The 21,313-nt window shown below is 41.1% G+C and overlaps 1 protein-coding gene across 2 annotated transcripts in view; it reads left to right on the forward strand.

Annotated features, from left to right (window-relative positions):
* The first annotated feature begins 369 nt into the window (after positions 1–369).
* Positions 370–21,313, forward strand: part of ANO9 (anoctamin 9) — a 37,376-nt gene continuing 16,432 nt past the window's right edge. Inside the window, exons 1-13 of one of the 2 annotated variants that reach the window (XM_083756773.1) lie at positions 371–660; positions 7,442–7,498; positions 10,019–10,050; positions 12,705–12,821; positions 13,598–13,749; positions 14,549–14,601; positions 15,560–15,618; positions 16,025–16,107; positions 16,548–16,682; positions 17,976–18,072; positions 18,465–18,525; positions 18,929–19,011; positions 20,308–20,412. In XM_083756773.1, the coding sequence (XP_083612899.1) occupies positions 13,598–13,749; positions 14,549–14,601; positions 15,560–15,618; positions 16,025–16,107; positions 16,548–16,682; positions 17,976–18,072; positions 18,465–18,525; positions 18,929–19,011; positions 20,308–20,412 (828 nt within the window). In that variant the 5' untranslated portion in view covers positions 371–660; positions 7,442–7,498; positions 10,019–10,050; positions 12,705–12,821. Of the gene's footprint in view, positions 661–7,441; positions 7,499–10,018; positions 10,051–12,704; positions 12,822–13,597; positions 13,750–14,548; positions 14,602–15,559; positions 15,619–16,024; positions 16,108–16,547; positions 16,683–17,975; positions 18,073–18,464; positions 18,526–18,928; positions 19,012–20,307; positions 20,413–21,313 lie in introns of both variants that reach the window. The other variant, XM_083756772.1, reaches the window with a different exon arrangement.

A 21,313-nucleotide genomic window follows, 5' to 3' on the forward strand; every position in this document is an offset into this window, starting at 1 on the left:
TTAACCTACCTCACAAGGTTATTGTGGGGATTAAATGCACACCACCTTGAGCTTCCTGGAGAAGAAAGTGAGATATAAATGCAACTTATAAACTATTATTATTATTATTATTATTATTATTATTATTATTATCACCACCCATTATACTTCAGTTCTGAAATTCTGCCTATTGAATTAGCTGGGACTTGGGTGATTCTGGTTCTCTAAACACACAAACACACGGAAGAAAACCATTGTGGCTTTTCAGCTGCCACAGCAGTATCAGTCTGACACATCAATGGCGGGAAGTGCCTGCTTTGTCCCTCCCCAGCCACTTGTGGTGCCCAGGTAAGGCGGGGGGGGGGGGAGAGGGCACGCTGGCTTCCTCCTCCTCTTTCCTGCCTGTGGCAAAACCCGACAGGCGGCTCCCTCTCATCGGGAAAGGAGAGAACAGCGGCGCAGCCAGGCAACCTCACGCGGAAGTCCGCACTCCCAGAGCCGCGGGGACTCTCTGAAACCAGAGACGACGACACACAGGAGTGGAGAGACCTAAACGAAGCGTCCTGGGGGTCCCTGCGGATTGTTCCTCTCATGCTGCGGGATCGAGCTGAGTTCTAGCAAGGAGAGATCTTGCTGCACGGGGGAAGGGGAGAGAAGCACTTGCTTATTTCCACCATGCAGGTAAGGGGGAAAAGAAAAGCGCATATGCAAAGCCCCCCAGAGAGCCCGCCTTTTTCAAACTGTTCCGGTAGCTTTCATGCGGTCCAGCCGCTTCGGCTCTTGCCTTTATGAACGCTGCTGGTCTGCCCAGTCGCCTTCGAGGGAAGGAGAAAACTGGCGCGGTCCTTTCGTGCGAGGATCGAGCGAGGGCTGCCGGGAGCACCTGTAGGGTGGTGTGGCCAAGGGCGGCCGGACAGAAAAATCTCTTGCTCTGCTGAGTGAGCAATGTAGAAGAATTGGGTTTCCATTTGGGAACAGTTTATGTCATCTATTTTTGCAAAGTGCACTTTCCCCCCAAATTAGCTTCGATACTGAAAGTATAAGGGTGTGTTTATATTGGTGTGCAGCCGGATCCTGTGAAGCAACTGCCACTCAGTTCAGGAGGGGGTCCTTACTCTCATGTAAGTTGGTATGGCACTGCAGCCTTAACTGCAATGGATACAACAATATTTAAACAGCTACTTGTTTTGTTGTTTAGCTTAAGTAGCTAACTGACAGTTGGGTAATTTATGTTAAATATTCTTATCTAGCACTGCAATAAAAGTTTCCCAAGAGTTTCATACCTCCTAAGGCAAGGGTGGCGGCATACAATCTGCTGAGCACTGGCAGAGGGGGGAAAGAAGGCTGTAGTTGGTTCTTCCTTCCTTATTATTTCTTCCACGTTCCCACCATGTACACCTCCCCCCATTTACTCTGCATCCTCTAGTGCGCTTCCACTACATTCTGATGTGTGTCCCCCTTTCCCCGCATCCAGCTTCGATTTGAATTGAGAAAAAGAACGACCTAGCTGCCTTTTAAGCTGTGCGCAGCCTGTAGCACAGAAGATTGGATGCTGCTCCGACCACAAAATTAAGGAACCAGGAAACCACTCCAGTCCAATGATTAAAAACCATTACCTTTCCTTGGGGAACATTTTGGGAAGCATCATTCTGTGTTACAGGATGGCTAGGGCAAGAGATTACCTGTTTAGACAATGTAGTGGTTTGTGGAACTTCTTTATGCAGAAGCAATGTCTGTACCACCCTTTAAGCTTCCCCTGGACTTGTTAACTGTCCCTGTTCTACTCCTTTGAGTACTACTTGAATCCTTCCAGTTCCCAGATGACAAACACCCTATCTGAAAATGTCCTTAAGTGCTATTAAATGGCCTTAAATAATACTTGGAGCAATTAATTAGGATAAAATTTCAGATTAACCAATAGAGGCAACTTGGATGCGGATCAAGGAGCTGCCCGTCTCTTGCTCAATATTTTCTGTTTATATTCCCAAACAAAGCAACACTGAACCCTAACTGTGTGTGATGCTTTGAATCTGAGTGATTCTCATGCACCTGAGCAGCTCTTGAGCACATTTGTATCTGAGTTACAGGGGAATATTTATTTAGTCCCAAAAAGAATATAGAGTCAGATGAAGAGCTAAGATGATAACAAGTTTTCAATGTAGTGGGAGTCACAAAGCCAATTTATCTAAACATTAATACAAACTGTTCCTTACCTACCCTGCCAACCTAAACCATTGTGGCTTCATAACCTCAGTCTTTTAGCAGCTCATCCAAGCTCAACTTGAAGTGAAATATGCACTAAGAATGTAAGAATGCCCGTAAGGGACTGGTTGGGCACCAAGCTCCCCCCCCCCCCCGGTCTCCCAGAACCAGAAGAGGCATAAAGAGGGGGGGGGGAGCAAAGACAGACACACAGCCATAGTCTCAGATTGCTTAGGAAGAACCCTGAAGGGGGTGGTTAGGAAGCTGTGGAGGAGGCGGGGACCTATAGTCTCAGCAACTGCTTTAAGGGGGCAAGACCTGCTGGAGAGGAGTTGCTGTGCTCATTAGGCCTGACATTCTGTGCAGGTCCTGTTTTTGCTAATAAAGAGTTAACTCCAACTAGCTTGGGTGATTTACTGCTGGCTCACTCCAGTCACTGACAGATGCTGACTACAGGAATGGACATATCATTACCCCATTCCGGATCTTTCTTACACATTAGATTTAGTAAACTTTCTTGCTCATACTTCCCAACTCTTCTGGAGGAAAACAGATTATCTAATTATGGAATATCCTTCATATTGAAAATTCATTCAAAGGCATAGTGATGCCTATGGGTTATGCATAGATAGGCATTGAAATATATGACGTATGCCTCACTGGCCTGAATCGCACATCTTGTTAACACATTGATAATGTTTTGCCAACCATTGGTTTAACTAACGGTTGGTTTGACACAAATAAGCAGGCTGTTCGTGCAGCTCAAAAGTCCTCTCTTTGTACCTTCCCTGCCCATAGTCACACTGGGAGCAACAAGACATAAACCTTGGCTTGCCATGTTGTCTAGATCTGGGCTCATGGTTTATTTTTCTTCAGACAAATCACTACCAACAGCCAAGAGATTTCTGCTTACCACTTGTGGCTTGTTTGGGGAAAACAAAGCACAAAGACAGATTTGGATGCGTCAACAAGCCAAGGACTGTGGTCTGTTGCAAAGCAGAGATTTTTAGCAATGCACTGTAGCATACTGCTTGTTCACATTAAACTATAGTTAAACATTGACTATGGTTTATTGTGATGTGCAAATACAGCCTCTACTGTCTCGCAATACAGCAGGATAAAGCTACATGTCACCTGGCTCCTTTATTTTTGGCTCATGCTTGGGTAGTATGCACAAGCATTCTCATCCATCCTGCCTCACATATTTGTCTCAATGAAGTGTATGAAACTGGCTGAACCGAAACAAGAGATAGGACAACATCATTAGTGGATTTTTACAACTCTACCCTTCTCTTTGGTTGTGAAGGTTTTCTAGTTGGAAAAAAACAGCTGAATTACTGGGTTAGTGAAATGCTCTGGAAGATTTAACAACCTCTTATTGTGTAACAAAATTTTCCTTAAAATTCTTTTTTTAATTATTTTTGAGCAGAGCATTTCTGCTCTGAAAAACACAGGACATGAATTAGGGACCAGAGCAGATCTTGAACACCTGCTGCTTACCATAAAAATGCTATGCTAATTGGCCCTGTATGATGGAAGAAACTAGAAAATAAATCAGTAGAAATCTATATTTTGAAACACCCAGTGCAGTTATTAATTGGTAACAATATTTTAATTTTTTTTTTTACCCCCCCCCAAATGTTAGATTTCTACCATACTTACTTGCTTTTGCTAGGCTGTCAGATCCTCAGTACTTGGGCTGGTTCTGATAATGGAGAGCCTGCATATAATCAGAAGCAACAACAGAGGAGACATCCAGGATAGAGTTTGTAGCCCAATTTAGAAAATAAAACCAACATTACTACACAGTGAAGCAAGCTACATGTCACACTATGCTATAGTGTCATTTGCATAAGTACGCTGACAGGTGTTTCTTTACGGAAAGTAAAATGTTGCTATGATATCAGTTCCTCGGAAGTTATCAGTATGCATCTAGTGGGCCAGACATGTTCTTCTGGTTTTGGTATTGTCAGCTGAATGGTTGGTTTCACAGTTGGGCAACACTCAAGATTCTAATCAGTGTTTGAAAATCCACACAGAGTTATGATGTCTACTAAGAAGGAAGTAACTAGAGATATGTACGGTATGTTTGTGTTTCTGCATGTATCCAAATGCTGTAGTGTCGAATGCTGCTGTTCCAACCACTTCATTCCATTCCCCCTCCGCCTGCAACAATCAGTCAACGTTCTATGTCCATTCTATACGTATCTTCATTAGCCTGCATTTTGAGAGTGGGGTTCATCCCTTAGAGTTTTTCCTTTAAGGTGTTTTTTTGTGTGTGTACTTGGTTATACCTTGAAATTTCCCCAAGCCTGCTGATATTTCCTAGTGTGTCATTTTGTTTACATAAGGCCAGGCACTTGGAGAATGAATTCACTTGGTATATGATATGATGCTATGTTGACTATGTTACTTTTGTTATGACTTAACAAGGAATATGGGGTTCTGGCATTCATCAGGCCTGCTTCAATATATAAGCAATGAGCTGAGCAATGGAATTTGTTGGAGCAATTCCTGCTATTCCTGGAAGCTCCCACAGGTGTGACAGAACCTAACAGTATTCACTTAGGTAACTTAACTATGCCTGAGCTATAACATTTCAAACTTGCACGTCTGAATGGTCCCTTCCCCCCTCCTCCATACACATAAGATCTCTCAACTTTTCTGTGTAGGTGTGTTGGGGAGTATAGGACAGAAAACCATGTGAGTGTGAAGATGTAAAACCAGACACAGGCTCACTAACAGTGAGAATGAGGCCTGTGAGAATGAGGCCATCTTCCTCCCAGCTGCTGGTCTCTGCCCCATTAACCTTTCCCAATAGTGTGGTGGTTCTTGGTCTGGCCAGAATGAAGACAGTGGGAATACACACTTGTTCATGTAAGCAAATAATATGCAAATAAAAACTATCAATAAGCTTTTGACAATGTTTAATGTCCCTCACCAAAAAAGTTGCATGTGGGATAAAAAGACTGGCCCTCTTACAGATCAGTGACTGGTTAAAGAAAAGGAAGCAGAGAAAGGAATAAATGGACCAGAGTTTATTCTAACATGCAACTAGACACATTCTGTGCAGTGTCAAAAATATCTGTGCAGCAGCTGTGGCCTGGGACAAGTCTTTGTGTCATACAACAGTTCCTAGGACTCCTGGAGCTTTGTTTCTTTTGCCTAAGTTTTGTCCTCCACCTATCCCGGAGAACAAATCCTTGAAGAAAGATGCATATCCCATGACTATACTTCCAGAAAGTTTGGTTCAATAGAAAGCAACATCTCAGAGCGACTTCAGATTGAGACCTGCTAGGCCGAACAGACTGTGAGGGTTTGCAGATTGAACTGTGTAGGCCAAGGAGTAGAAGGCCTCAGACAAGTTGAAGGAAAAGCAGTGTAGTAAATAATACATGAGTTTTAGGCAACAACACAGTTTTGGAGAGCCATTTTGTGAAGAGCCTCTGTTCATCCTCAGCATATCATACCAGTAAATATAAACATATTTTATAATCTATTTTACAGGATGGTCATTTTGTAACAGAGGGGAAATACTAAAAATTGTAATTTGGGGTAGGGGCTTAGCTTCATATTGCAAGCAAAGGGAGTCTCAGTAATGTACTCAGCTATAGGCTAGTTCTATCCGTGGGTTTATTTATTAAATAAAAATGTATGTTTTATTTGTATAAGTAAAATATTTATTGTTTTATTTTATTTATTAAATGTGTATACCAACCTATACCCACGGGTTACAACATAAAAACACAATATAAAAAAAAAACATAATGATAATAATAAAACAGCCCAATAATCCCTCCTCTCCCTAGTTACAACTGAGAGGGACATCCCCTTACTCCTCCTCTTTTCAAGGCATCTCTATTTTGCTTGTACCCTATATTTTTTATTTCTTCAAATTTCCCATCTTTTCTTCCTTCCTGTCTCTTTCTTTGTCAGTTCTTGTTTTATCTTCCCTCTTTCATGTTTCTTTCAGTTAAAAAAAAGTTCAAAGGCAAGCAGTGTGCTGACTGCTTGTGCAGTAGGAGAAGCTTAGAATAAACCCAGAAATGGACAGTTCTCACAATGGAGGAATGTAAGAATTGCCCCTCATTGGTACTGCAATGAAGCGAAGCTAGCTGTGCCCTCATTAGGCTTAAGTCTGGATGATGGACATCTGTACAGATTGAATTGCTTACAAGTAGTTTTTGCAATACTTAACTTGTGTTCTTTATAACGTTCAACAAGTAAGGGGCAGGAGTCAGTCCTCATCCCCCCCAGGCAGGCAAGAAATGCTAAAGAGAACCAGATTCGTTCTGCTGGTTAAAATGGTTATAGAACATAATTTATACTCTGATAACGGATACTCTGATAATGTATGATAGTGAATAAGTACAGTATCACCTTCACTTGGTTAATCTGTAACTTTATTAACCTGCAACTCTGAACCCAATTTAGCTCAGATCCTGAAAACGCTTACTTTATGGCAATGCTATATGTGTCTGGGGCAAATAAATGCATCAAACTATTGTTGTCAATAGATAATGTAGGAAAAATTAATCACCTTAGTTTTTTGTTTCTTGGATTTCTGCCTCAGCAGTTTGACTTAATGCATTCATTTCAAGCCTTATCTTTACAGAGGCAGTGATCAATACGGTAAAGGTAAAGGTGCCTCTGACCATTAGGTCCAGCCGCGGATGACCCTGGGGTTGCGGCGCTCATCTCACTCTATAGGCTGAGGGAGCTGGCATTTGTCTGCAGACAGCTTCCGGGTCATGTGGCCAGCATGACTAAGCCGCTTCTGGCAAACCAGAGCAGCAAATGGAAATGCTGTTTACCTTCCCGCCGGAGCGGTACCCATTTGTCTGCTTGTACTTTGACGTGCTTTCGAACTGCTAGGTGGGCAGGAGCCACCAAGCCCTAGGCTCTGTGGTTTAGAGCACACGGCCACCCACATCCCACTACACTGTACCTGTCTCCAATCATATTCTTCTTATGATACTTATGCTTTGACACTTATTTCGTATTAGAATTATCAACACTTTGTTGGTTTTGCTCCTGCACCTTTAACAGCAACCTTCTGTCTAAATACTTAACAGGTGAAACTGCTTGTAGTTAGCTGTTTAACTTAGCAATGCAGCAATTACATTTTCAGGAGCAAGGCCAGCAAAAAAAGTTGACAATGTTTAGGAATTATGGGAAAACAAAGATTTGATAAGTGCAACGACATTTTGTGGTCATAAAAGAAAAGCTATCTTTTAACTTTTAAAATCTCTTTCTCTAGGATGAAATTGCGCTGATGCCTTTATCTCCCTTTGAAGACCACGAGGCTCTAAGATCAGTAAGTTATAGACCTTCATTTCAAGCGGAAGCCTTTTAAAGCCCAGATTGAAGTTCCTTAATTTTTATTTTTATTTTCAAAATGGAGATCCAGAACAAGGCCTATTCATCCTAATCTTAAATATTGCTCAGAGGTCAGGCATGCTGGCTAGGAATAATGGGAGTTGGGAGGCAATCAAACTTCATCTGGAAGGCTAGAGGTTTTTCACCCCAGTCCTAAACTAATAATACTGGTTACTAACAATTTATTCTTTTATATATTTCCAGCCAGAGAGGTGCTGGGATGGGGGAATGAGTGCCATTTGCTGATTTGCCTCAGACAACAAAATGTCTTGGGTCAGTCCTGATTGTTACCAAATTGCCCCTCCTTTTAAAAAGGAAAAAAAAGGGGTGGGGATTTTATGTGTTGAGCAGAATTAATGATGTTAGGTTCGCTGGTAGTTAGGAGATGGTACCTAAAATCCTTTACCTCAGCCAAGCCTGCCAATTCAGTAGAAGGGTGAACAGGATATATGAAAATACTTGGGTATTCTGAGCTCCTTGGCATTTATCCTGATTTGGTACTGTGTATCTGTTAGAATAGTGTTTGAGATGTCAGTTATCTGCTCCACAATCATTTTTACATGGATCAAATATCAGAAAGATGTTTATTTAAAAAATTACTTTTAAAACTGAATCCATAGGGAATGGATGGTTGTGATTTATTGGTAGAGGGGTGAAGTAGTATGGGAATACTATACTGTAGTTGAAATTTCTCACCTGTTTTATTTCTTTTTCTCAGTAACCCTAAGTTTTTCTTACTCATTGCAAACTTGGTTGTCTAAGAGGGCGGTGAAATGGTTACCTGTCAGGGAAAAGTTAGAGTTAGAAGTTTACAGTTTCCCAGAGGGAAAAAGCTTTCCCCAAGGGGGAGAGGAGAGCAGTGAAGCTAATAGAAGAGAACAACAGGGAGGGACTGGCTGTTCCCAGGAAAGGCAAAGGTTAAGTTCTAGCTCAGATTTGGAGGAGGGGAGATACAGGCCAGCTCTAGCCAGGAGGTTAGAAAAAAGAGCGGGAAAATGAAGGGAAAGGCGTCTTCACAATTTTGAGGGCGGCTGGTCATGGAGAAGCAGAGCTCAGAAGGTATCTGAAATAAGTGACTAAGGAATAATAATTAAGAACCGTTTATAAGATTGTTTTGTTAATATGCAATAAAAAGTTATACAAGAACAAGAAGCATTTGTGTGGTAATCTGAAGAGGACAACGACCAGGCCTGACATTACCTAAAAACAAAATAGGGGTTTCTGCATACTCTGAGGACTCCCCAGGTATGTAAAAGCTGCAAATGGAAAGGAGACGCCCTGCTTCCTAGTGAGGTCTACACACAAGCAAAGCCCTTGGGACCATTATACTGGGACAAATATCTGACAGCTGTTGCAATACATTGGAACAGTAGAGAGAGAAAAAAATGTAAAATAGTGACCTTCCAAAAAACTTTGGAAAATTTGATAGATGTAAAGCTCAAGATGGCCACCACCAAATAGTAATGTTTTAAAAACATTTTCCCTTGCAGAAGTCTGATCACTGAATACTTGTTTTGAATGTTTACAGATTGTTGTACATATGTTTTAATTAGCACTGTCAATATAAAGTGGTCCTGAACAAATTTCTTCCAATGCATCCAAGCTGGTTTACAATTTTAAAATGCTAAAAACAAATAGAAGTTATAAAGTACTGAATAGCAGAGTTCTCTCAGATTGTTGATGGTCTCATCTTCCGTCCCGAAATCGTGGGGTGGTACAAAGCTATTTTGGCACCTGTTTCCACAGCGTCATTTTCCCCTTGCACAGTGTTTGACGTAGGAGACAAAAGGTCTCAGGGAAAAACTTACAGACAGGACACCGCTGACTTCTGAGACCGCAAAAGGTCAGACATGAGTGGAACGATGTACAGACAGCTGTGGCTTGTCTGGGGGGGGGGGTTCCCTGCACCCCAGGGTCACGCGTGCAGGCAGACTGTGACTGCCTGCTGGTGGGGAAGTGTGCTCCCTCCAGACCCCACTGCCCCACTCCGCGATATCCCTACAATTGTCCCTATGGAATTTTTCACAGAAAGTCTACACAGCAAGAGCTATAAGAGATTCAAAGGTTTACAAAGAGAATATAACAACTGGATATATTTGTTGATTTGCCCCTGAAGTTCGCAGCTGTTTGTGGCTATTATTTTTAAAAATCAGAAAAATATTCCTTTCTGGTTTGATGAAAATGATTATATATTAACATAGTTATAAGATGTTTAACTTTCATATTTTTATTTTAAGTAACGTGCTGATACTGTTAGAAATCCATATTGCAATGAATTAAGTTCAAGAATCTTTTAAACATGATGTTCAGGTTTCTTTTTCACTGTAACAAAATTTCTTCTGAAATTTGTTCTGGGCTATCTATGTACAATAATCTGTTTAAGAGGCATAGAAGTCTCACTGGATGTTTTGCATTGACTGAAAAGGATTCCTTGTCTAAAGATATTACCCCTATTTAGACTCAAATGCATCTTCATCAGACTTCTGCAAGGTAAACTATGTTAAAATTATTATTTGGTGATGGCCATATTGAATTCTCACCTTGAATTTTCCTTGAATTTTTGAGAGGGTCACCCTCGTCCAATTTATTTGCCTCCTTTCTATGATGTTAAAATAGCTGTCAGTGCTCTCACCCTGTAAATTTATCATGGAATTATATTTTGCCTCTTCTAATAGGACTAGAAAGATAGAAACAGCTTTTAAGCCTTGTGAGTGATGAAACTGGGAGAGGGGAAGGGGAAAGGGAGACTGACAGTTGGGAGACAGTTGTTTACAGATGAAAATGACAGTTGGTATGACAACTACAGAACATTTGTTAGCTTTGTGTAAGAAATGAGTTACTAGCATGAAAAATAAAGTATAGGGACGTAGCAATACAAGATAGATAGTAGGAAGGAAAAAATAATAATTGAGACTGTAGAAGAAACGTTCAGCATCCTGGCCACTTCTTCCAGTAGCTTCACGTGAAAAGAAAACTAAATGGAAGGAGAGACAGACAGAGACAGAGGAGAACCTAAGGAGGCATAAAATTAAACATGCTCATGTGTGAATGAAGGTGCACTCAATATATATGTGTCAATTGCCCAAATATCTGAGGTGTAAGAAAAATGCTGATCATGATTACACAACATTTTCAGTTTTGTCACAAATATTGTATCAAATCTCTCAATTTGTGAGCCCACTCACTTACAAAATCACCAGTATAATGATACTTTTCTTCTTTGTAGCTGTAGGAATCCATTTTAAAATTCTACCTAGCCATAAATTATATTGTTTATGAATACAGGGTATAGTATATCCTAGCTGAACAAATCTATAACTGTCTGAGCCTCCCTCATCAACATTTACAGTAAAAAATAAGTTCTATTTAATTTAGAGTCTAAATTAGTTGGATGGAATGCAACAAAAAGGCAGGTCCAATTTTTTATATATAAAAAACCACATCATTGAAGCAACAGCAAATTAACTCCTCCCTTAACTTTTCTTTCTTCTTAAAAACACACTGCTTAATAATAATGCTTAATGTAAGAAAAATCTCTTAAAGCAATAAAAACCCCTTATTAAGCCCCAGTCACAGATCAAATGCTTTCTGAGAAGTATGGAGGGCTTAGATTATGTTACGCAGAGACTGAGAACCAACACCACTTTTGTCTCTCCTGTTTATTCCCAGGAATACTTAGACAACATTTTTAAAGCATACCTATAATATGTTTTACATGTGCACGTGAAAATGCAATGTATGTTTGGAATAAATGTATATTTCTAAATACATGTATTAAACTTAAGTACACTTGCTAAGTAGATAGATAAAATCTTTACTTGCATCAGCCATAAGCCATAGCAAAGAAATAAAATACATACAGTGTATAGCTAGATGGTTGGCTAAACAAAATACATTCTAAGAATTTACAACTATGTAAGTAAAAGAGTTAATAACTGTCCTTGACCACAAATAAAACATATGGATGAATGGGCTTTCTTAACAGGCATTAAGCAGGTTAGTCAGATGGTAGATCTTATTCTAATTGCCCCAGCTAAATTTTTTGCCATGTTTGCTGTCACCTGGTAATCTTGGTCTACAAGAAGGAAGGACACTGTAGCAGTAAACGAGCTGGTATAGATAATAGAAGAGGGGTAATAACCTCATAGGGACGCAGGTGGCGCTGTGGGTTAAAGCCTCAGCGCCTAGGACTTGCCGATCGAAAGGTCGGCGGTTCGAATCCCTGCGGCGGGGTGCGCTCCCACTGCTCGGTCCCAGCGCCTGCCAACCTAGCAGTTCGAAAGCACCTCCGGGTGCAAGTAGATAAATAGGGACCGCTTACCAGCGGGAAGGTAAACGGCGTTTCCGTGTGCGGCTCTGGCTCGCCAGAGCAGCGATGTCACGCTGGCCACGTGACCCGGAAGTGTCTCCGGACAGCGCTGGCCCCTGGCCTCTTGAGTGAGATGGGCGCACAACCCCAGAGTCTGTCAAGACTGGCCCATACGGGCAGGGGTACCTTTACCTTTACCTTTAATAACCTCATACGCAGATCTTTATAAAGAGAACAAGCTAGCAGTACATACACTACTGATTCAATGCTGCCGTCTCTGCATGGATATAATAATTTCTCAAGCGGAATTCGATGGAAACGACCTTCAAGTATGACTGATGGCAGTATGTTAAATCTTGCATATTTGAAAGCACGTCTGTGTTTTAAAACTATTAAGCTTCGCAGATAGGATGGAGATGTGTGGAGAAGATTAGGTGAGGGGCCAATTTTTTTTTCTTATGGTGGCCAAATGATTCTGTTGCTCAGTAGATGGGGCTTGTTCCTGACAGCTCCCTGCAAGTATATGCTTGGTGGCAAACAGTGGTTTGCTGATGCAAGATGTGTGAAGCAACTCTCACTACTGGATCTAAGTAGTTCTTGTGGGGAATTGTAGTTTTCTCCCATGGCAGAGATTAATGGAGGTGTGACTGCAGGAAAGGAGGACTGTCATGTATGTGAGATGAGTGTGTTAGATGGAAAGTATGCTAATGGGGAAGATGATCTTTCAGTGTCTACTGGAAGGGAAATAATATTTACAGATCGTGTATATATGTGGGAGTAAAAAACTTTTGCATCATTCTACGAGTTGATACAATTTGTTGTTTTCTTTGACTAGTTCCCAACCAAATGGGATTTTGTCCTAGTTTGTGATGATCACAGCTTCAACAGCGAGAAAGATAAGAAGAAGAAAAGTTTTCTGGACGAACTGTACAGGAAAGGGTTCATTATCAAGGTGAGACTTACATTTTCCCAAGCACAAGGCAGCACCATGTTCTTGAAAACCTTTCTAGCTATGGAACCGATGCCAGCATTTGGGGGTCTTTCCTGGCAAGAGACCTGTAGCCCTACCCTGCTGAGGATAGAATTAATGCTGGGAGAACAGGGCTCACTTTCTCTGTTTGGAGCAAGCAGTTTGGATTCAAACCACTTTCTTCAAATAGAGATTGTCTGCAGAGGAAAAAATGCTCTGTTTCCTCTTTCCCCAAATGGAGCATTTCCTCCTGTGCAGAGGAAGTGGTTTGAAGCCAAACAGAGGGACAGAATCATAGAAATGTATAGCTGGAAGGTGCACTGGTGGTCATCTAGTCCATCCCCCTGCAGTGCAGTACTCGTTTGCTCAACGTGGGGCTCGGACCCATGACTGAGATTAAGAGTCTCATGCTGTACCCCATATACCGGTACTTTGTTTGGAGGAAAATGTTTGGATTAAAACTGCTTCCTCCAAATGGATATTTTTTCTCCCTCTGGAGGCATCTGCTCAGGGAAAAATGTTCTGCTTTGACAAGGCAGTTTGACTCCAAACAGCTTCCTCCAAATGATTACAGCAAGCTCCTTCAGCTCTGGGAGTGTGCCTTGAAGTCAGCTGTTTGATGTTGAACCACCTCTTCGAATGAGACCCATGTATTGCATTGATAAAGCAGCAATTGGAACATACCTGTCCAGTCCCTCTCACAGTCCATGATGCATGATTCCCTCCACTTTATTCTCCCTATTCTCTCTATTGCTTAGATGATTAAAGATGAAAAGCTCTTTTATGGAGTTCACGCCCCAAGTATAATGTTCAGAAAGTACCAGTGGCTTCTGAAGAATATTGACACCGATTCAGAAGTAATATCTGGAGTGCAGGAAGAAGACTATTGGGAAGTGATCAGTACAACAAGGTAAACAATATCCCCTAACCCCACTCTCTAGTACTGTACATGTGTCAGCTAAAGGAACTTTAGGCCTAGGGGCCAGTGCTTTTTATTAGGGCATTGGGCATCCTCAGTCTGTGCCCCTCACCAACTCTACACTATGCATCCTCCAGTGTTTCCGCTCAGCTAGTATGTGCTCTTGAACTGTGATGATGCTTCTTGCTGGCCTAGATGAAGTTGTGTGTACACTCTTGCATGGCTAGATCGTAGCCTGCTGTATAAAGGTAAGAGTTGCACTTGTTGCTCTACCCATTTTTGTCTCTGCCAACCTCCCACTGCCCCTGAAGATTCTCCATGAGATAACACAGCCCTTTGGTTGAAAAAGTTTACCTACTCCAGCACTAGCCAAAGCCCATTTTGAAACATTCCAGTTGAATGGAGCTGTTCCTCACATGGTTACAATTACTTTTTCCATATCACTCTGTGTAAACATTCAGGAAGGTTTGTGTCGGTATGGAGAATACTGTGCCAATTGTAGGCTTTTATCTGAAACCTTATAGTCAAGGATTAGGGGCTGAAAGTGATAGTGGTTGATAACCACTTAAGTATGGAGCATCCTATTCATGCTTGTGCTACATATTATTCTTTCCACTGCGTGTGCTGGACAAATTAGAGTTGCTGCCTTTTTAAAGGACCTTTACTTTTAAGAACTGCATTATCATGCGTAAGTTTATTTCCTGACATGGATAGGGATAGCTGCCCTTCTTATTTGCTGTCCATTGGTAAATTTAGTCTGTTCTTGCTATTTCTCAATTCTGTGTTTTAGGATACGTATTGTCAGCTTTATCCTGCAGAACATAAAGATTCAAAGGACCAAAGGTATGGGAAGATTTTTCTCTTTGTTTATATGATACAATCAATGTATTTCCCCCTTCGGTTTGCTATATCCATTCTACAAGTAAAATTAAGACCGTAAGTGCTGTTTACTGCACAATCTTGCATTTGTATACATACAATCATTTTTGCATGAGTATTATTTAAGCAATCATCTGGCTGCTAATCAACCTGTGATGAGCTGAGAGTACACCCACACCCACACCCACAGAGATTTAACTAGCAAAAATATTATTACACCAGTTTTCACTTATAGCTCCGTGCTTGCTTTGCAACAGACTTGTGCTGGTATAATCAGTTGGCCATAGTGTGATGCTTTTACCTGTGAAACCCCAGTCTAAATTCCCACTCAGAACTACCCAAAAAATATTTTACAATCTAAAGCCTGGGTGCAAAAAGTACCTACATTTAAATGGCAAGATATATGCTATTATTATTTATTAAATTTATATATCACCTTGCACATGAAGATCACAGGGTGGTTTACAGTATAAAAGCACAAAATGCAGAACATAACAACAACAACAACCACAACAACCAATAGCCACCAGCACATTTTAAAGTCTATAGATTGTTTAATCAGCCCCAAGACCTGGGTGAAGAGAAATGTTTTTTGCCCAGTGCCAATTGAGCCTCCCTGGGGAGAGTATTCCACAAACGGGGAGCCACTGCAGAGAAGGCCCATTCTCATGATGCCACCCTGTGGTTGCATTTAGAGCACAGGTTGTGGAGACAGACAGCTTTCTAGGTACCCGGAACAGCTGCAACTTGGGTTAAAAAGACTGTGTTCCTGTTCAGACATACAAATGATTGGCTTTTGCTGCTTCATTTCAAAATAACCATAAATCCTTGAGTGTCTAGCCCTAGTTTATAGGTTCAGAAGTATGTTGTAAAAATTGATTTTTGTCTTTGTTGTCCTCTTGTTTCTCCCCTGCACTGTTAGAGAACCTTCACGATCTGATAAAGAAGAAAGTCTTTGAAACAGCATTTCCTTTACATGAGGTGAGAAAATTTGAAGGCCAAGCTAGACTTAACATTAATTATATGAATGCAATTAATGTGCATGTTTAAAAAAATGTAAATCATAGGAGCAGGGGAAACAACAGCAGAATCATGGGGTGGAGAGATTTTAATCCTTTATTCCCAGACTTTGTCTCAGTGAAATTCTCCCCTGACTAAACTGAATATATCTGAAAATAAATCAAATAGTTAAACATAATCAACAAAGAAGAGCATAATCCTAGGAGATATATTAGCATTTCTGTTCAGTATTGAACTCTGTGATCATTGACTAGTCTGGTTAAGGTTGATGGGAGTTGTAGTCCAAAAAAATCAGGAGGACACCAGGTCAGGGAAAATTTATATAATCTGTCAAGAGATCTAATACATATAACCATATTAAATTCAGAGGGAGAATCTGGGTGCATTTCTGAAGATGAATTGGGCCCGATGGCGAGACATCCTCTATAGACAGCCAATTGAACAAATCAGGTAAGGGAAAATAATGCAAAACTCCTTACCCTATTAATGGTAGGGAAGATGTTCTGAAGTGCAGAAACCACTATTAGAAAGGTCTCATCACATTAATCCATTAATCCAAAAGGGGAATTGAACAGGAATAATATTTAATCCCTCCCTCCCTACTCTCACCCCACCCCCACTGGAAGAAGTTATTGGGTGTTAGAATCATTTGCTATAAATGTGGAATGATGGTAGCAAGTACCTGCTAAACTGGCTGATCTTTGTAGAGGCAGATAATGCCTTCCACATGTCGCTGGACTACATCTCTGACTATTGGCCATGCTTGCTAGGACTGATGGGAGCTGGAGTTCAAAAACATTTGGAGATCTACAGGTTCTCCACCCCTAGTTACATTAAGGCAAGTATTGCTCTTTTGATAATAGCATCAAGCTTTTGTGTTTGCTTTCCAGGACATATTTTGGAGAAAAAGTTGCCCTTTATTTTACCTGGTTGGGCTGGTATACTTGCATCTTGTTCGTGGCTGCTGTGCCAGGCATTATCCTTGCCATATATGGGTTAATCAGCTTCAATTCGAGTCAGATCAGGTGAGTAAACATTATGAGAAAACAAGCTTTGCATATGGAAGCTGGTGAACTATGTGCAAGCTGCCTGTGTGCACAAATGTTCACGAGTCTTTGAATGCCTTTGTAAAGAATGTATGCACCTCAGAGAGTGTAAGCAGGCCCATGCAAGCTTGTCTGAAGCCCAGGGCCAGCTCAGCTGTCTGAGGCCTGAGACAAGTGTACCCGGCTTCCCCCCTCCCACCGCATGGGCCTGCCTGTAAGCACTGATAGAATAATATATCATTTTGTGTCATACACTTTGGCTTGTCTGTGGCTGCTACTTGTGAGATTATGGCAGGATTGTTTTGGCAAATGACAATGTAACAACCTTGCTGAAGTTAAGCAGCAATTACCAATGGCAGGATCTGAGGCCACCCGGGAATACATATATTCCATCTTGATTCCATCATGAAAGAAAGGCAGAATATAAATGTCATAGAGTCAAACAACAACAACATGTAGCTGCAGTCCTCATTTGCTTTGGTTGTAATATCGTATTGGACTAAGACAGGCTGCTGCATAATTCAAAGTGCTGCTGCTGATCTATAAAGCCTTACACGGCTCAGGACCTCAGGACCTTAAGGACTGCCTCTCCCCATGCAAACCAACCCAGACCCTGCGTTTGTAATCTGAGGCCCTTCTCTATGTCCCCGCTTCCTTAGAGATTCAGAGGGTGACAACATGAGAAGGGGCCTTTTCTGTGGTGGCTCCCCATCTGTGGAATGCTCTCCCCAGTGAGGCTTGCCTGGCACCATCATTACATGTCTTTAGGCACTAGGCGAAAACATTCCTCTTTACCCAAGCCTTCAGCCATTAATTTAAATAACCTAAGGTGCTGGTGGGTACTGTTGTTATAATGATTTTATTATTATGCTTAGTATTTTATGCTCTGTATTATGTTTTTATTATTATGCTGTGTAAATTATGTTCATAATGTTGTACACCACCCTAGGATCTTTGGATAAAGGGTGGTATATAAATCAAATAAAGAAGTGAATAAATAAAATAAGATTAATAATTGTTGCCTTAGTATTGACCTGCTACACATCCAAGAACGTGGCATTGATCAGTGTGATTACTATCTGTAATGGAAATTGTGGGTGTTATAATTGGGGATAACAAACTGGCTTGTATCTCCTCACCTGTTCTGATAGCATGTGGGCAAAGAAGACTGTCTATTAGTTCTGTGTACTGCTCTGCCTTTGCCCTGTTGTTAAGTAGGATAAACATTGGGCAAATCAATCTCTGTACCCTCTGCTACCCTTCCTGATTTAGCAAGGAAATCTGTGCAGCCAATACTACTATGATGTGTCCACTCTGTGACCAGAAGTGCCCTTTTTGGCCATTGTCAGAAACTTGCACATATGCCCAGGTAAGATTAACCTACATAAAATGTATATTATTTGTCTCTTGTTGTGGAGTCCTCTAACGATGCCCACTACTAAGGATGTAAAAGATTAACTGTTGATTATGATTGCTTTGTGAAGATAAAGAAGAATCTCTCAAAGTACACAGAGATATTAGAGACTTTGTCTCCTTTGCCAATCTAGATATTTCCTGTACTTGTGCCTGAATGGTAGTGAACACCCCACTTTTATTCCTTGTACACCTCTCACTAGGTCCCAATTTTTCAATGGGTACAGCTTTTCAGTGGAAAGTTGTTGTTTCAAACATAGTTTTCCTCAGCACACCTAGTGACTTCTTTTTTTGCCGTTAGGACTCTCCCTGCAACAGTGACTCTTACCTCTTTCCTTTACAATTTAGGTCACCCACTTGCTTGACAATGAAGGGACAGTTCTCTTCGCAATATTTATGGCTGTCTGGGGTAAGCTTTAGCATAGGTTGATCTAGAACCTGTTCTAAGTTTTATGACAAATCCCCTTCTTAAAATGTATGCAATATTCAACACAGATGTGGCTAAAGTGTATTTTTGCATTTAAGAATGAAATGTAACTCTAGAAAACACATAAATGTTAGTTGATATAATATAGATCCTTCGGGGTCCTTCTGAGATTAATTTCATCATGACTCATACTCTGAAAGGCCCTTTGTTTAGATCTTCTCTCTGGAATCGCTGGATTTATTTCAAGCTATCTTTCTCTTATTTCCTGCACACTATAAAGCTGGCTGGCCTATAGTTGAGTGGAGGGACCCCAGTAAGAAGACAGACAGGATGATTTTGTTATCCTGTATATATTCAATTCTGTGTTTTGATTCTAAATTTATAGCCACTGTATTCTTGGAGTTGTGGAAGAGGAGGAGAGCTGAAGTTGTCAGTAACTGGAAGTTGTATCTGTGGGATGAAGAAGAGGTAAGGTTAACTCTTTCATATAGCCATCTTTATATATATGTTCACTGTGGCAGTCCTACTCTTGTTCTGAACAGGAAGAAATGTATTTACTGCTGCCCATGGCTGTGAGGAAAATCTCTTCAGGTTTGGGTCCTGCCCTTTGGACTTGATATGATTTCAAGGGTCATGATCTTCACCTGCAGGGCATCAGTACCTTTTGTTATATCAGCGACCAATTCTTGGTGGCACTGACTTGAGCCCAACTTTCCAATCATTTTGCCATTGCACTTTGGCTCCTGGGAGACCTCTGCTCTGTATCATCACCAAGAAATCATGCCTCAAGCCTTCCAGCATCTTCATCTTCACAAAATAGCATTTCTACCATAGATATATCTTTAGGGAGCCACTGTGGAGTCTGGATATCTAGTTTGGGAACAACTTCCTAGAGAGCTCTTAGACAATACTGGGCTAGACTTAGTATTAGACAACTTGGTTTGTCACTAACTGATGTCAAGGAGACTACTTTAAAAATAAATAAATTGTTAACAGGGGCCATGGTGACCCATGTTGGGAGTGTAGATTTTGGCAAAGTTTATTAAAAATAGCTCAAAAACTTTTTAAAAACTGCAAAAAAAAATGCTCAACAACTTTTGTTTCCGGATTTTCACTTTTTGAAATATGGCAACCCTAACCTGTGTGTATCTCAGTTTTGACAGAAAAAGTTTCCCAGTAGACCCTGCATATAATTTGGCACAGATGGCTAAAATAGTTTCATATCCAGGTCAGAATGGATACGAAAGTCCTAAAGAGTCATAATTCTGCCAGGGGATCTCAGTAGTAGCTGGAGTATTTCCCTCCTCAACTTGTTCAGAGGTTGGGGTTGAGGGTATTTCAGCCATTTTGTGAGGGGTCTTGCAAACAGGCAAGGTCAGGGCCAAACGTGGCAGTAGTGGCAATCTGACTTCACATTGTTGTTAGATATTGTGGTTTTGTTTGCTTTTTAAACCTACAAAATGCCAGTGTGAAGGAGGAAACATTGTCTTCACTTTAATTCTGGTTTCAGTCGTCATCATCATCTCATTGGATGCAGACGTCATCACAGTCAAATTGAAATAAGGGCAATGGTTTCTCTTTCCATACTAGCATCTTGCACCCAGCATCAGCAGCAAATGTGATTGTTGTTGCTGCCAGAATCACAAAACAGGTGAGCCATGAGGGATGGTGTTCATGAAATATTTTAACCCATGGCTCCTCTCGTGAGCCAGAGAAGTTATGAATTCTAAGGACCTGTCAGTGTGGCTGTATTTCTGTTTCTAGGAGGAACTGGCTATGGAACTCATCAATAACCCAGAAACGGCTTCCCCGCTGCACCAGCATTCTTACATCCGCAGCACTGTTGTACTCATCTTAGTTGGGCTTATGGTATGTGGTTACTATTTTTGTAGTGCACTTCTGGTATGCATTTTAAATGTTGGCTTGTGTATGGTGCATTGTTAAGCCATCCTACAGCACAAGGGGCAAAATTCTTGAGTTGAGATTGGAAAATTTCATTTGCAGGAAAGCGGATCTTTCAGAAGACTTCTTGTGCTTTTTTATTTCATGTCTCTTTATAATGCAGCATAGCAAGCATCACATATGTTCTTTTCCTAGTGTTTTACAAGACGTGGCAATAAAGTTTTGACAAATACCTCCAGAATGAGTACAGTGGTATCTCTGGTTAAGTACTTAATTTGTTCCGGAGGTCCGTACTTAACCTGAAACTGTTCTTAACCTGAAGCACCACTTTAGCTAATAGGGCCTCCTGCTGCTGCTGCGCCACCGGAGCACAATTTCTGTTCTCAACCTGAAGCAAAGTTCTTAACCTGAAGACTATTTCTGGGTTAGCGGAGTCTGTAACCTGAAGCGTATGTAACCTGAGGTACCACTGTATATAATCTGAGCAGAAATCAGATGGTTAAATACTGTGCAGCTTTCCCATTGAAGAGCAATCAACAGTATCATTCTTAGCAGATTAATTAGGGGAGGGGAACCTTTGATGTTGCATACCTACACCTCCCATCATCTGTAGCCATTGGTTCTGCTTGCTAGGGAACTGTAGTTCAGAAATATCTGGAGGGCCAAAGGTTCCCAGCACCTAGTTTAAAGCTTCAAAAAATTATTTTTCTAAAAAGGCAGGATCTTGTGCTGCATCTCCAAAACTTGATGCAGGGTCAGGACAATGCCAGGTGCCTGCTTTTAAAATGTGGTGCTTTGCTATCTTTTTGGTGGAAGAAAGCCCCTAGCAGAATTTAATTCCCATCCTCAAGCAGTTTAGTGAAGCGTA

Source organism: Podarcis gaigeae (assembly GCF_964106915.1).
Source record: "Podarcis gaigeae genome assembly, chromosome: 1".
NCBI lineage: Eukaryota > Metazoa > Chordata > Lepidosauria > Squamata > Lacertidae > Podarcis > Podarcis gaigeae.